Source organism: Diabrotica virgifera, chromosome 6, assembly GCF_917563875.1.
Source record: "Diabrotica virgifera virgifera chromosome 6, PGI_DIABVI_V3a".
Classification (NCBI taxonomy): domain Eukaryota; kingdom Metazoa; phylum Arthropoda; class Insecta; order Coleoptera; family Chrysomelidae; genus Diabrotica; species Diabrotica virgifera.
The window spans coordinates 87477918-87495752 of NC_065448.1; the positions used below are offsets into that span (position 1 = coordinate 87477918).

Consider the following 17835-nt stretch of genomic DNA (forward strand, 5'->3'; position numbering starts at 1 on the left):
CAGGAGAATTATTATTTCAGTTTTAAAATATAATTTATAAGGATATTTAATTTTGGGTTCTGTGGCCGTTATGGAAGGGTTTAACATTACTACATGCTTGAGGAAGGTCTGTCATTTTTTTTTAATTGCTCTTTTGCCAAATTCCATTAAGAGCCTAAGAAGATATCCATTGAAATCTGGCAGGCAGCGGTGGAAAAAAAATTTTTTTTGACATCTAATGTCACGGAGCAAGACCCCCTAGCGTCCTCTGGCCGAGTATGACACTAGCCCAGAAGACACCAGGATAGTGCCGGATTAACCGTATTCCGGATAAAACCTTAACAACCGTTCCAGAGTGGAGCGGTTCAATCCATACACCATCCTTGGTTCAATTTCCTCTTCCGTCCTCCTGCTCCTTCTTCTTCATCGCCCACGAGATCAGACAGTGCTCCTTTCTCCATTATCTCTCTCCTCTTAACATCACATTTACTATATTTCTTTCATCCAGCCTGAAACCCATCCGCCTCTTTAAGTCTCCGCTCTCATTTCCCCACCTCTGGTAGTTAAAGAGGTGGACGGGAGCGTCCGGCACCCCACAAACAGCATAGTCCGGCGAATCAGATTAACCTATCCTATTTGTGTAGGTGCCAAAGCTACCATGCCCGGTCAGACATTGCGTTAGGAAGAAGTCCAGTTTCCTGAACTTACATTCCCACCACGGCCTCAGATCGGGAATAAGCTCCTTCGTCCACCTTGCCTTTCCGCTATCACTCGCCCATTATCTCTGCCTCCTCTATCGGTCTCGCTCTATCTTCCTCATCTCTATTTCCATCCATTCTCCTCGCATACACTCTCGCTCGCTCCTTACACAACAAGACGATCGGTATCACCGCTCCAATAACATAAAGAGCCTCGTTTGAGGCCGTTCTATATATATATAGGCACTAGATACCCTGAGGAGCATTCGCCTTTACGAAGTCTCCAACAGAAGGTGTCAGTCTTAGTTGATGTTTTTAGGAACTCCAGAACCAGGTTTTTTTTTCGGAACAGTCTCAGAAGGCTACGACGCATCCGACCATTTCAATTGATAAATTAAACCTCTTGAAACACAAATATCACGTGCTACGGTAATTATAGAGTCCCCGATCTCACTCAAGTAACGTTGAAGCACAAACTTTCTCTTTATTTGTGAGTTTCTTTCGCCACATTGGTTTTACTTCAATTTTTCAAGAAGTTTCACATTGACTACTTGTATAAAGCCAACTGTATGTAGGTACAGTACAATCGCACAGAATAAACTAAAGTAAATATGGGTACCCCGTGAAAATAGCCCCGTCGAAAAAGCTCCGACAAAATAGCCCCGACATAATATCCCGCACACAAAATAGCTCCGACAAAATAGCCTGCAGACAAAATAGCCGCGGAATAATAGCCCGCCGACAAAATAGCCCCGACAAAATAGCCCCGACAAAATAGCCCCGACAAAAAAGCTCCCTTAAGAATTCATGATGAAATAATTCCTTAAAAATACATTTTTTCGGAAATGATAATTATACTCTATTCAGATGTTTATCTTAACCACCTGTCTTATCTGCCTCTTGAAAGTTTGAACATTTACTTTAAGCGAAAATCAATGTTTATTTAGGATATAAACATTTTTTTCTGTGTTCGGGCAACAGTAAAATGCATTTTAAATTAAATAAATTAAATACATTCTTCCTTTTTTCAAATAATTTAAATTAAAAAAAAAGTTTTTGGACACCTTGTATTAATAATTATTTAATTGTTTATATTACTAAATAGAGAATTAAATAACATTTCAAATGAGCTTAAAAATAAAAATCGATCTATTTCAGGATTTTTCCTTAACGTCGCGGGTTTACGAAATAACGAATTTATTCCTTCCATTTGCACCATACTGTACGTCTGAATTGCTGATATGAATGAGTCAGATTAAATTAAATTATTAGAAGAATTTTTTTACTGAGCAACAACATTTTTGTTTAATTTATTAATATTTTGTATTTTGACAACGGCGTCCGAAGTGGAAGTCGAGACGTTAATAAAATAATTTTTTTAAGTAAATTGTGGCTTATTTCCCAACTAGAATAGTAATTTAAAATAAATGGTACTCCGTTAAAAGGTAAAACTTTTTATTGGAGGTGTTTTCTAAGAGGCTCTTTTAGCTGGGGCTATTTTAGCCGGGGCTGTTTTGACTGGGGCTATTTTATGTGCGATCTATTTTGTCGGGGCTATTTTGTTTGCGGGCTATTTTGTCAAGGCTATTTTGTGTCCGGCCTATTTTGACGGGGCTGTTTTGACCGGGCTATTTTGACGGGTCATGGAAAATATGCGGTCGGTAAACTACAGGCACTTGCCAACGCAAGTACGTCATCACCTCTTTCCTCAAACGCTTAACAGGCTCAGACAGAACGCATGCAATTTTTCCTCGCACTTAGTGATTTATTTGGTAATGTAAAGATTTTTCTGCCGACACTGTATATTCGACCTCTCTACCAAATCAATCAAATTATAAATTTCTAAATAAATAACATAGGTACCCTTAACCAATAAATTTGAAAGTTTTGAAACAACATCTCTTTTTTCGTGTTCCAATTAAAATTCGGAGTGTCCGTGAATATTACTGTTGAATGGTGCTCATAACAATTCAAATTACACGGAAAACTTCGTTAGGCCCGGTGGAAATATACACAACACTCATTTTAACTGTAGTTATAAGGTTATTACCGTAAATGCCCCGGAGAATTAGTCAATTTTATATGTTTCAACGTTCATCATTTGGTGTTTTGTAGTTAATGGAAATGGGGAAATATATGAAAATAACTTTTTGGTTATTTACATTTGAAATGACGTTCGCAAGTTGTTAGGCACCGAATCATATAGGACACAATGGGCCTATAGCTCGGTAAAACTTTTCTAGAATTAGTATATTTACAAATGTAGGCTTTGCTGAGGTTTTGAGCTGTATTTTAGGAATTTATATGCAAAGTAACGAATTGAATATACACCATTTTTAGAGTATGAATGAATATATAATTATGCTAAAATTATTACTAAACAACAGTTCTGAACAAATCCTAGATGCTCTTTATTGATTTTAAACAGGCCAACGACTCCATGTCACGAAACGGACTAGATGAAGCAATGAGATCATTAGGAATACCAGAGGAACTGATACGATTAGTTAAAATGACGCTAAAGAATACAGTCAAGAAAGTCATGGTATAAGGAAGTCTTACAAATCAGGTAGTCAATAGATGATTAAAGCAGGGAGACCCCGTGCCAACAGATTTATTCAATCTAGTGCTAGAAAAGATAATTAGAGGAGCCAAGATTCAGATAAGCGGCCCGATTTTGAACAAAAGACAACAGTGTATAGGTTTCACAGATGAATTGATGTTTATGACACGTTCAAGAATAGAACTTCGAAAAATGTTCACAAAATTTTAAGAAGCTAAAAAATATGGCCTGTCTATAAATCAAGAAACAACCAAGTAGGTATATGGAAATTAGAGAGTAAAATGTAAAAGCAAATAAATGGACAACTAAGGACGAATGAGAGAAAATTTTAAATTTGAGAAGATATTAGAATTTGAGCGTCTTGTAGTAACAGTAGAAGACAGAAGAGCTGAAGGGAGAGAAATAGATAAATGGTTGTTGACAAGTAGCAAAGCAGTAAAATCATTAACGCACTGTTGAAGCAAAAATGTTTCCAGGGCAGCCAAGATTCGAACTAATGAAACAATAGTGACCAAAGGTGTTGTATACATGTGAAACTAGGACAATGAACCAGAAAAAAGAAATAAAGCTAGACATTTGGAAGAGGAAAATCTTGAGAAAAGCTGTTGGTGGCATAAATGAGACTAACGGGGTTACCAGAATAACAAACTAGGAAGTGGCTCAAGCGCTTCAAAAAATAAAGAAAGGAAAAGCAGTCGGACCAGATGATATTCCTGGGGAAGTATGGAGAGCATTGGGTGATACCGGAATAAGTTGGCTAGCAGGTCTATTTAATAGAATTATGGACGTTGGAAAAACGCCAACGAATGGAGAAGCAGTATATTAGCACCTGTCTACAATAACAAGGGAGACATACAACAATGTACAAACTACAGGGTTATAAAACTACTTAGCCACACCATGAAAATATGGGAGAGTGGGAGAGAGTAATTGATATACGGACACGTGAAGAAACCGAATTATCCGATAATCAATTTGGCTTTATGCAGGGCAGATCAACAACAGATGCAATTTTCATTGTAAGGCAACTGATGGAAAAATAAAGGAATAAAGAGGCCAACGCTCATATGGTATTCATTGATCTTGAGAAAGCATATGACAGAGTTCCTCGAGATATTCTGTGGTGGGCACTCATTAAGAAAGGAGTCCCTGGCGAATATATAAATATTGTGAGAGATATGTATGAGGAAGTAACGACTAGTGTTAGGACAGGTGTGGGAGAGACTGATAAATTTCAGGTAAAAGTCTCCAGCACCAAGGCTCGGTGCTTAGTCCTTATTTATTCTCATTAGTTTTGAACCAGATAACAGCGAAACTACAGGGTGAAACTACATTCCATGGTGCTTAATGTATGCTGATGATGTCGTGTTAGTAGGAAATAGTGAAAGAGACTTAAAACAAAAACTGGGATAGTGGAGTCAAACTCTGGAGGAAAAAGGTTTAAAACTTAGTAGGACAAAAACAGAGTATTTGGAATGTTCATTTCAAGATGTAGTTTCTACAAACAAAATGGTATCTTTGGATGGTAAAATGATTGTGAAAAGCAATAGTTTTTTAAATACCTAGGATCGATATTACAGAGTAATGGAGAAATAGATGGAGATGCATGCAGTAGAATTAGGGGTGAATGGGTGAAGTGGAAAGAAGCGAGTGGTGTGTTGTGTGACAGAAAAATTTCAATGAAGCTGAAGGGAAAATTCTATATAACAGCCATAAGACCGGCTATGATGTACGGAACTGAATGTTGGGCAGTGAAAAAGAAAGAGGAACAACGAATGCATGTGGCGGAAATGAGAATTCTTAGATGGATGAGTGGAGTGATAAAGGAGGATAAAATTAGAAATGAGTATATTAGGGGAAGTTTAGATGTGGCACCAATTGATGCCAAAATGAGAGAGCATAGGTTAAGATGGTTTGGTCATGTTCAAAGTCGAGACGTGAATCACCGTAAAGTGCAGATTCCTGGAAGGAGTAGGAGAGGAAGACCAAAGAAGACCTGGAGGAGACGATAAGGCAGGCCATGTTGGTAAAGGGAATTAGCATTGATATGACCCAAGATAGAATTGTGTGGAGAAATGCAATTAGCGAAGCCGACCCCGCATAGGGATAAGGCAAAGAGAATGATGAAATGAGACTAACGGGGAATGACAAAGAAGAAAAAACCAGGAGCTAATAGAGATGTATAAGAGACCCAAAATAACGCAGAAAATCAGTCAGAGAGTTAGGTGGATGGGACAGGATTTACGGATGTCAAAAGAAATAAACGTCCTAAGAGATTTGCAAGCAAGGGAACAAGGGAAGTAAATGTAAGACGGACAGGGAAGAGGAAAACCACGAAGGAAGTGATTTGATGGCGTCCGGACTGACACTAATACACGGAAAACTTCGTTAGGTCTGTATGTAAAAAAATGTACACTCATTTTAACTGTAGTTATAATATTATTACCGTAAATGCCCCGGAGAATTAGTCAATTTTATATGTTTCAACGTTCATCATTTGGTGTTTTGTAGTTAATGGAAATGGGGAAATATATGAAAATAACTTTTTGGTTATTTACATTTGAAATGACGTTCGCAAGTTGTTAGGGACCGAATCCTATTATAGCTCGTAAACAATTTATATGCAACGTAAAGAACTGAATATAAAATAATTCTTTATTTTATATTACGAATATCTAGATTAAAAATGAAAGTGTCTACCGAATGTGAGTTTATTCTATTTAAATATATACAGAGAGGGGCTAAATTATGGAATAAATTCATTTTCTCTAAAATGGACGATTTTGGGGAATAATCCCGAGACAGGTCGATTTTTATTTTTAAATTACAATTTCTTGGCATATTATATTTCATACTAGTAATACAGCTGAGCGTGATGACGTAATGAATGATTTTTTTAAATGGGAATATGGGTCGTGTGGAAGCTCATTTGAAAGGGTGTTTAATTCTATATTCAGTAATATAAACATTAATATAACTATTTATACAGGGTGACCAACAAAATACTTTTTGAATTAAATTAATTGACGCAAAAAGAAGAATGTATGTAATTTATTTAACTTAAAATACTGCTATCAGAATATATAAGAAAATGTTTATTTCACAAATAAACATTTCTTTTCGCTTAAATTAAATCACACACAGCCTTCCACCTACCTCTTGGCAGTTTGAACATTTAATTGTAACGAAAAGCAAAGTTTATTTGCCAAATAAACATTTTTTCTATTAAACAACAGGAATAGAATGTATTTTGAGTTAAATAAATTACATACATTCTTCTTTTTGCTTCGATTAATTTAATTCAAAAATTATTTTTTTGACCACCCTGTATAAATAATGATATTAATGTTTTTATATTACTGAATAGAGAATCAAATACCCTTTTAAATGAACTACCACATGACCCCTATACCCATATAAAAAAATCATCGATTACGTCATCACGCCCATAATAATTCTTCTTTTTTTAATGAAAGATTAAGTTGATATGAGCAGTTAATAGTGTGAGGTATGAATTTTTGTGTTATATGTTTCCTATTCCGAACGTGTCAAAGTGAATCTCGGCAGAGCGAATTCCCTTTATTTAGTTTTTCCTTCGTTAATTTCTAGACCTCTTTTTAGTGCTTTATTTGCCAGGATTGCTACTGCTTCTTTTAATATTTCCTTGTATCTTCCCCTAAGAACTATATCAACTGCATATGCTACTATTTGTGTTCATTTAAATCCGCTGGCCCTGATTGTTCCTTCTACTGCTATATTGAATAGTGTGGTTGACAGGGAATGATGGACAAAGGACAGTGGCGATCTCGTATTTGTAAATATGTGTATATTTGCATACGTTGTGTATTTTGTTTATGTATATTATAAATTTGCAAAATATTTAGTACTTACCATCAACATCCAAGGTGCCTGTGCTGCTTAAGGTATATCTAGAAGGTAGATTACTTCCAAATAGCGCTTTCCCATCTTTTAGCCAACGAATTTTCGGAGCTTCTCCTTCCGGACTAGAAGCTCGACAGTGAAGTGTTACCATGCTATGTAGTGGTAAAGTTTGATTTGCGGGTCCTATTTGGATGATGGGTGGAGGTAAGTCGGCTACTGATGTTACCTAAAACATTGCATACAATTAGAAAACATACTCATTTAATGATTTTTCTTCTTCTTTATCTGATTTACCATTTTATAAATCCTAGATTTTTTTCTGCTTGATGTGTTTATTTTGTTACATACAGTCGGAAAATGAAAGAATACCCATGAAAGAGCATATAAAACACGCTGTATTTTCCTGTCACCGTGTCACAAAGAAAATTGCCCAGCGCAAGTACATGTAATAATATAGTCTAAGAGCTATAGTGAACCCTTCGACTAACGGTCGTCCTGTAAGGCTAGAAATTTTTCTAGTGACAATTCATAGCACACCAAGGCTAAAAACCATGACTTGGCAGGCCTCAGCGGTGCACGTGTATCTACCAGGTGAATCGAAAAGTGCAAATTTAGAGGGTAAAATAAACTTTCTCCTGTAAGGTTTAAATTTAAGTATGTGTTTGAGTAAGTCATTTAAAAGAAATGTGTACAATGACAGGCGATTCTGAAGAGCATAAGACCTTGCCAGGCGAGGGGAAAGATTAGGGGTTTTTCCTAAATTTATTTTTTTGCATCGAACAATTTTTTTTAAGTTTTTTGAATCATTCCAAACAGAAAAGGTCTTTAGTGATTTTTCTCTTAAGTTAATAGTTTTTGTTATATAAGCGATTGAAAATTTTGAAAATTGCGAAATCGACCATTTTTAACCCTAAATCGGACATTTATCTAAAAATTTCAAAGTTACCAAGGTAGGTAGATATTCTTTAAACATTGATTGATGAAATCCCAAAGATTTTTTTGCAATACAATATCGGAAACCCCTTTGTTTTTTAATTGCTAATCAAGCGGACGCGACACTGTAGTATAAGTGAGGACGTTTGAGTTGGCATAAATTCATTATCTCGAGAATGGGCAAATTTCAAGAGCAATTCTCAGACAGGTCGATTTTTATTTTTAAATTAGGACTTTTTGGCATATATATAATACTAGTGACGTCATCAATCTGAGCGTGATGACGTAATCGATGATTTTTTTAAATAAGAGTAGGGGTTGTGTGATAGCTCATTTAAAAGGTTATTTAATTCTCTATTCACTAATATAAACATTAACATAATTATTTATACAGGGTGAACAAAAAATTTTTTTTTATTAAATTAACTTTGATTAAATTTGACAAATAGAAGAAATTTTTTTTTGTACACCCTGTATAAATAATTATGTTAATGTTTATATTACTGAAAATAAACTTTCAAATGAGCTATCACACAACCCCTACTCTTATTTAAAAAAGCATCGATTACGTCATCACGCCCAGATGGATGACGTCACTAGTATTATATATATACCAAAAACTCCTAATTCAAAAATAAAAATCGACCTGTCTGAGGATTTTTCTTGAAATTTGCCCATTCTCGAGATAATGAATTTATGCAAACTCAAACGTCCTCACTTATACTACAGTGTAGCGCCCGCTTGATTAGCAATTAAAAAAACAAAGGGGTTTTCGATATTTTATTGCAAAAATCTCTTCTGGATTTCATCAATTAATGTTTAAGGAATATCTACGTACCTTGCCAATATTGAAATTTTTAGATAAATGTCCGATTTAGGGTTAAAAATGGCCGATTTCGCAATTTTCAAAATTTTCAATCGCTTATATAACAAAAACTATTAACTTAAGAGAAAAATCACTAGGGACCTTTTCTGTTTGGAATGATTCAAAAAACCTAAAAAAAATTTGTTCCATGCAAAAAGAATAATTTTAGGAAAAACCCCTAACCTTTCCCCTCGCCTGGCAAGGTCTTATGCTCTTCAGAATCGCCTGTCATTGTACACATTTCTTCTAAATGACTCACTCAAACACATACTTAAATTTAAACCTTACAGGAGAAAGTTTATTTTACCCCCTAAATTTGCACTTTTCGATTCACCTGGTAGATACACGTGCACCGCTGAGGCCTGCCAGGGCATGGTTTTTAACCTTGGTGTGCTATGAATTATCACTAGACAAATTTCTAGCCTTACAGGACGACCGTTAGTCGGAGGATTCACTAGCTCTTAGACTAATAATTATTACATGTACTTGCGCTGGCCAATTTTTTGTGTGACACGGTGACAGGAAAATACAGCGTGTTTTATATGTTAGTTCATGGGTATTCTTTCATTTTTCCTACTGTAGACAATTTGGCTTAACAACAATCTCCGTCGCTTCCGTCGGTTATGTCTGTCGGTACTATGCCACTATTTCTCATTGTCTGACTCCAATTTTCTCCAGATCTTCTCTGACTGCATCTTGCCACCCTTTTCTAGGCCTTTCTACAGACCTTTTTCCATCTGATATTTGCCAAAGTGATGATAAGGAGATTGTCGTTACTGCGTATCATTTGACTTGACCATCTTAATCGATTGGCTTTTATAATATCTCACGATACTAAAATCATAACCTAGATGCACTAGAAATAAACAAACCAAGACACGTTAAATGTGCCGAGGAGCACTATCGAATCATGATTTACAATGTATATACATTGTAAATCCCAAATCATGATTTACAAAGTTTATACATTGTAAATCATGATCCGGGAGTGCTCCTCATAACATTCAACGTGTCTTAGTTTGTTTTTTTCTAGTGAATCTTGATTGTGATTTTAGTATAGATTTTCCTTTCCGAAGAGAGATTTTAACTCGTTACGTCTGCGTCTCGCAAGGACGCTGTCTCTGCAAGGACCATATTATGTATAACTCGAAAGGTTTTACGTTCTCGCACCAGAAATTTATTTACTTCTTTTTTCGTTAGTTTGCAAATTTCGTCTCCATACGTAACTGCTAGTCGTATTAATTATGGTTTTGTATGTCTAGATTTTGGCACCTCGTGGGAGAAATATTGATCACATTAGATGTTGCATTGCAAATATATAAATCTCTGTTTCCCGTCATTATTCGCGTTTCAACTTCTCGTTTTACTTTGTTGTCATTGTCATTGGTCGGTCGCGGATGTTTCCCCAACACGAGAGTGATGTTGAAAAAGTAACTATTCGTTACAAAGTACTCGTTACTTACGAATACCGAAAGTAACGATTACTATACAGAGAGGCAAATCGTTACTTTGATTACTCTGATTACTTCGTACCAATCCTATCACAGCTAGTAACGACTATTGTATCTACTTTGATTACTCTTATTACTTCGTTACTTCTTACCAATCGTATTAGAGCGAGTAACGACTATTGTATGTACTTTGATTACTTTAATTACTCTGGTTACTTCGTAGCAATCGTAACAGAGCGAGTAACGACTATTGTATCTACTTTGATTACTTCGTACTTCGTCCAATTATAATAAGTCGTTATTAATACGATTCTCAATATGATTACCGGTACTCAAATAGAAAGTAATCATAGTAATCAAAGTAACGAATACTGTAAATGATTACTTGTTATATCGGAATTCCTATACAAAATACCTACCTACTGAGAAATACGATTCTCGATATGATTACCGGTACTCAAATACAAAAGTAATCATAGTAATCAAAGTAACGAATACTGTAAATAACTACTTTATACAAAAGTAACGATTTATCCCTTAAACAGATCGGTGAAAGTCGTTGTTATATCGGAATACCTATACAAAATACCTACCTACTGAGAAATACGAATCTCGACATGATTACCCGTACTCAAATACAAAAGTAATCATAGTAATCAAAGTAACGAATACTGTAAATGATTACTTGTTATATCGGAATACCTATACAAAATACCTACCTACTGAGAAATACGATTCTCGATATGATTACAGGTACTCAAATACAAAAGTAACAAAAGTAATCATAGTAATCAAAGTAACGAATACTGTAAATGATTACTTTATACAAAAGTAACGATTTGTGACGAATACTCGAAAGTAACTATAATCAACATCACTACAACACGACTCTACCTTATCGGCAGAGTCTACGAGAAGTGTACGGTAAATTGAAGCTGTAATTTAATTACAAAGAAACAAATATGTTTGTCTTTGTACTCACTTTATAACGCTTAAAAAATTACGGGATCTGGATTTCAATGCATTTTTTTTATAATTCTCGTATCAAAGTTATGCATGAAGTTAGTCGTATTGATGACAGTTGGGGAAACGTCCGCGACCCGTCATTGGTGATTGTTGCTCCTAGATATGTAAAGTATTTAACCACTCACTTAGTGAGTTCTGTTAAACATAATAAAACTCCAAATTATCTTTTTTCTTCTATAATTATCCATAATTTCTTAAAGATAGCTAATTTTTTTATTTAAGCTTTATAGTTAAGAGGATCGGTACGTATTTTCGGCTGCAATGCAATTCAAATGGGGATTCATTTTTTTCGAATCCTGAGAAAACTAATAAGTATTTTTGAAAAATTTAAACGCAGAATGAAAGATCACGTTATTAGCGAGGGCCGAAAGTCCCTGAGAACTTCTATAATGTTTATTTTAATAAGTTACAGGGGTGAAAATCTAAGAGAAAATTTAGTGTGATTTTTAATTTCAAATATATCATTCAAAATAAACTTTTTATTTATTTTAAGGGACTTTCGGCCCTCGGTAATAATTTAGTCTTTCATTCTGCGTTTAAAATTTTCAAAAATATTTATTGGTTTTTTCAGGATTTGAAAAAAATAAACACAATGCCGTGGTAAAATTTTCCAAATCTATCTTTGTCTTACAACGCACTCAGCCGAATATAATATTGTCAGCATATATTGTCAGTCAGACACTGACAATCAGTGACAATTTTAAATATTTGACATTGCATCGGGAATATGTTGAGTTATTGATTAAATATTATTGAAATATAGTGTATTTGATAAATAATTGATTTAAGACGTGAACTTAACAAAAAGTTATTTATTGTGTATTATTTGTGGAAGATCCAAGCAGAGAATACATCAGGATAATATATTCTGTGATACAAGTATTTTGTTGTTAAAGATGTTCAAAATTGTAAGCGTTCCATAACAATATATTATTAAAAAATCACTTTAACACTTTTCCTCTTTTCTCGATTGAGTATTAGTCTTTGTTGTACAAATAAATTATTACAATCACTGAATACATAGTTAGTGAAAAAATTATCACATTTATTAACTGAATTAATAATTTCCAATTATAAAAATAACAGTTATCCCAGAACATTCAAAACCCATCTCTTGAAATTAATAATGACATTTTCAAGTAGAATGACATTCTAGTAATGTTTACATATCCATACCAGTGTGAATTTTACTACGCGTAATTTGCCGTGTAAAGACAGAAAAAGTAGGGATACACGTAAAATATTTGCGAATTATGTACCCATAGCCTTAAGAAATTTTACAACTATGTATGTATATCATAAAAATGTATAAGCTTACCTGAAGAAAAGCTCTAACGCTATTAGACCCAGCCACGCTCAAAGCATTACAAACCAAGAACCCAGCATCCTCTCTTTGAACACCTTGAATCCTAAGGGTTCCATGAGCATTAACGTGCATATGACCATTTGAATTATCTGAGAACATGAGAATCTGGGAACCTTCCTTACTCCAAAACACTGATGGCGGTGGATTTCCAGTTGCTGAGCAGTGAAATTCTACTACACCGTTAAGACTAACTTTCTGATCCTTGGGACGTTCTATGAAAGTTGGAGGAGCTAAAATATATTAAATAATGTTGGTTTAGTGTGTGTGATTTTTGAATACAAGTATGAGGTGGTGATTTTAAAAACAATAACGTATACGAAATTTATGGAAATAAAAGGTAGATATCGAGCACTGAGTTCAATAAATCTTTCCCAAGTACATTTTCGCTCCTAGAGCATCATCAGGTGTATTTTGTCAAATCAGGAAGGTATCCTAGAATGTCGTAACATTTGTGTAATTTAAGTAAAATGATGGTGGAAACGTAACATATAACACATACTGGACAATGGATAAACATACTAAAATTAAATGAAATGCCGGTACTAAGTGAGGTTCACATCGAAGATGGAGGTACCATCAAGCCATCGAGTATCATCTAGAGCGGTATCCAGGAAGTATCTAGAAGCGGTATAAGGGAGTAATGAGAAAATATATGAAGACACATGTGGTAAAGCTACAATGGGATTTCATTAAGAAAAATTGGTGACAATACGCATCCTTGTGTCACCCCACGTCTAATATAAATTTCCTCGACAGCTGTTCGTTAACACATAGGTACTTTTGTTCGCTGGTTATAATATAAATTCGATATGATCCTTTAGGCCATTGCAGTTTATCTTTTTTGATTTCAGAACATTCATTAATAATTCACCATGTCGTACTTTGTCGAATGCTATATTAGAGTCAATAAAACACGCATATATATTTTGACTGACATCCAGACGCCTTTGTATCGGTGTATTAAGTGAAAACAGAGCTTCACACGTTCCTAACTTTGCAAAACCCAAATTTTGTATCATTAATGTTTATGTACAGTTTATGATGTATTCGGTTATAGATGACTTTTAATAGTATCTTTAGTATATAGGACATCAAGCTAATAGTGCTGTAATATTAGCATTCCCTTAAGTTTTTATTTTTGGGAGACAAATAAATATATTGTATTTTGTATAGGACATGAAATTCATTTTGAAACTTTTCCCATGCTATTTAAATTTCTTTTGGTACAGTATTATTCCAATCTACCTTTAGAGTCCAAAGTTTTTTTATCCAAATTTTAAGCAAGAGGGTTATAGGAGATAGGAATCCCAAGGGATCAAACATACGAGCAACAAGTGAGAGCATGTTTCTTTTTGTACAATGTGTCGATGAGGGTATTTCTAACCCAAAACTAAAATTGTCACATTTTTCTTCCCATTGCAATCCTAACACTTTGGAGACTGACTTATCAAATTGTTTGGTTTTGACCAATTGAAGGGGTTCGGGGATTGTCGATAGTAGATCGTTCGAGTTCGACATCCATTTGGTTAATTTAAAACCACCTTTTTGAAACAAATTCACTAACTGAGTGTGTGTAACTACAGCTTCAGAAACATTTGGAAAACTGCTAATAAAATCGTCTACATACATATCTCTTAAAATTGGGATGATAGCATCAGGAAAATTTTTAGATTCGTCATTACATAATTGTTTTATTACCCTGAGACTAAGATATGGTGACGATTTTACTCCAAAAGTTAAAGTATTTAATTGGAAAATAGAAATAGGATCATTGGTATCAAATCTCCACAAAACGCTTTGAAACGAACAATGAGCTTCAACCACTTTAACCTGCCTATACATTTGTTTCAAATCAGCGACAACTGCGATTGGAAAAAGACGAAAATTCAACAATATTGTGGTAGGATTATTTTGTAATTTTGGACCTTTATAAAGAATTTCATTTAATGACGGTCCTTTACTAGTTTTCATAAAGGCATCAAAGACTATTCTACAAGGAGTGGAAGGGCTATCTGGTTCAAAAACACAATGATGGGGAATATAATACGACAACGAATCAATGGTTTGAATGGGAACTAAACTCATGTGCTTTTGGTCTAAATAATCTTGAAAGATATCACAGTACAGCTTTCTAAGTTCTGAGTTTGGTGCAAGGCGATTTTCTAAGGACAACAATATATTTTTAGCAAGAACAAAAGAATCACCCAGTACATTAGGATCATTTTGGAACGGCAACGAAATAAAGATCCACCTTAACCAGTCTTTGGGTAATAGGTCTAAACTATAAATTTGATTCAAGAGTGTCACTATAACATCAATGTGCTTCTTACCAATAATTTTTAGTATTTCGGTAGGGATCATGTCAGGTCCAGGTTTTACCATTCTTCATTGTTTTAAATGCGTAGACTATTTCATCTTTTGTAATATTATGTGGACATATTTCTTTTGAAGAAAGTTCTTAGTACTCTAGTAAGTTTCTATCTAGAAGTGAATCAGAGAGGTTTAGTGTTTTTAGACCTGCCCTTTCTGTAACTTTGTTGTGTAGATTAAATAAATCATATATTTTTTTGAAAGTCCTTGATATCTTTGAATTTATCTTCAAAGTATGTATTTTTATTTTGCCTATTTTATTATCTTCCTGTTCTCGTGGTTAATCTCCCTGTATTTATTAATATATTTATTAATATATTTATTCTTCCGTTGTCTCCGTTGTTCCATCATAATGAGTATCTCATCATCTATCCATCCATTCCTATTTTCTCCTTGCGGAAGTCTTTAGTATTTTTTTTGCAAAATTCCTGTAGACCATTTTTAGCTGATCTTTTTTTTAGGAATATATTATAAGCTAATAATGTGCAATAAAAAATATTTGATTTGAAGCGGTTTGAGGGAGCGCTATAATGCTTCGTGGTTCATTAAAATATTGTTTTCATGAATATTTAATAACCGTAGAACAAACTACATAGTTAATCACTAGGTTGTCAAGCAGCATTTTGTCAAGGGACACGAATATGGTTCACTAACAAGGATGCAATAGAAGATATAAACTTTTATTACAGGTTCTGGAGTTAAAAGGTAATATTCTGCTAAAAGGTAATATTACGTAGTTTAAAACACATTATGACAATTTTTAAAGAAACATCACTGAACACGAATATATTTCAAAAACACACGTATAAAAAAGATCAGATACAAATGTTTAAAAAAAATGACTTGAAAGTTTCCTACAATACCAATAGCATGATAGAATTGATTCAAAAAATGGCATAACCCAGACATCCAAAGTGAAAGTTATCCTCCAACACCAAATTGTTCTATATGGTCCATATAATGTTCAGAAAAAAGTCACACCTTTTTAAGCTTCGGATTTGGGGGGGGGGGAGGGGGAGAGGGGGAGAGGGGGAGAAGTCGGTAAATTCGTAGTTTTTTACGTTTTTCGTCAATATTTCTAAAACTATGAGGTTTAGCATGAACAACCTTCTATACAAAAATGTTCTGCATTAAATTTGAAATAAAAAAGTCCTATACATGATCCTTCTAAAATGAACGGTTCCGAAGTTACGGAGGTAGTATAGTATAATTGGTCCAAAAAAAGGCCTAACCCAGACATCCAAAGTAAAAGTTTTCCTCCAACACCAAATTGTTCTATATGGTCCACATATTGTTCAGTAAAAAGTCACACCACTTTGAGCGTCCCGTTTGGGGGGGAGATGGGGGAGAAGTCGGTAAATTAGTAGTTTCTTTACGTTTTTCGTCAATATTTCTAAAACTATGCTTAAGCGTAAACAATGTGTTATACAAAAACCTTCCACATAAAATTTAAAGCAAAAATGGTCCTATCCATAATTATTATAAAATCAACGGTTCGGAGGGTGAAATGTGGAGGTTTTCGACACTTTTTATATTATTTGGGCAATTGATGATAGTTTTGGGTGGTGAGGTTGACGTTTCTTCAAGGGCTTATCACTAACATACCATCGGCCACTGAAATAGCAAATCTTGTTAAAGAAAAGTTCTTTCAATCAGTAAAAATATTATAAACTGTCCAAAAAATATAAAAAGTATCGAAAACCTCCACTTTTCACCCTCCGTAACTCTGGAATCGTTGATTTTATAACAATTATGTATGAGACCGTTTTTGTTTTAAATTTGATGTAGAACATTTTTGTATAGAACATTGTTTACGCTAAAGCATATTTTTAGAAATATGCCGAAATTTAGAAATATTGACGAAAAACATAAAAAAACTACTAATTTACCGACTTCTCCCCATCTCCCCCACAAACCGGACGCTCAAAATGGTGTAACTTTTTACTGAACAATATCTCGACCATATAGAACAATTTGGTGTTGAAGGATAACTTTCACTTTGGATGTCTGGGTTTGGATCTAGTTATACCATACTACAAGAGATCACCTAAAGATTTATGTTCGATTCCATTAAAAATGATTAAAAAATCCATATTAAAAAATGTATTCATATTAAATTTAATTTTATGGGAAAATAAAAACCTGCCATATTTATAAACTTGCATATAAATTTAAATTTAATATCAGATAATATACCGAAACTACCGGACCATTAAAATGATATACTTTGAATATACACAGAGCAATGAAAACCGAACTATAAAAATAATAAATGCAGAAGCTATAAACGACAACCTTCAAAAGAAATGTTAGCAGACACATTTTGGTCATGTAACTACTAAACGGTTGAGTCTATTAGGATAATTTTATTAAAAGAGCAATAAAAAGTGCATTAAATTATAAATTTTTATTAAAAATATGAACGTTATTACTACTTTTAAAGTGGTTTTATTGATGAGAGGTTATTCCAATTTGTTAAATTAGTTTTTAAGAAGAAAATTTATTTACAGTCGGCTGAAACAAACAGAATTAAAAATTAAAATAGAAAAAAGTATCATTAATAGGTAATATACAGTGTGTCAATTTAAAAAGGTACCTATATAATTTGGTTCCTATAGAAAATTTAAAAACATTCAAATACATGTCAAATTTATTTGTGAGGGGGACATTTTGTAGACCAGTTTTCAATTAAAATACATCAA

At 34.0% G+C, this 17835-nt stretch overlaps 1 protein-coding gene across 1 annotated transcript in view; it reads right to left on the reverse strand.

Moving 5' to 3' along the window:
* Positions 1 to 17835, reverse strand: part of LOC114331478 (roundabout homolog 2) — a 333670-nt gene that overhangs the window by 19982 nt on the left and 295853 nt on the right. Inside the window, exons 4-5 of the mRNA XM_028281064.2 lie at positions 12716 to 12993; positions 7132 to 7348 (exon numbers count right to left, since the gene is read on the reverse strand). Coding sequence (XP_028136865.2) covers positions 7132 to 7348; positions 12716 to 12993 — 495 coding nt within the window. The remainder of the gene's footprint in view (positions 1 to 7131; positions 7349 to 12715; positions 12994 to 17835) is intronic.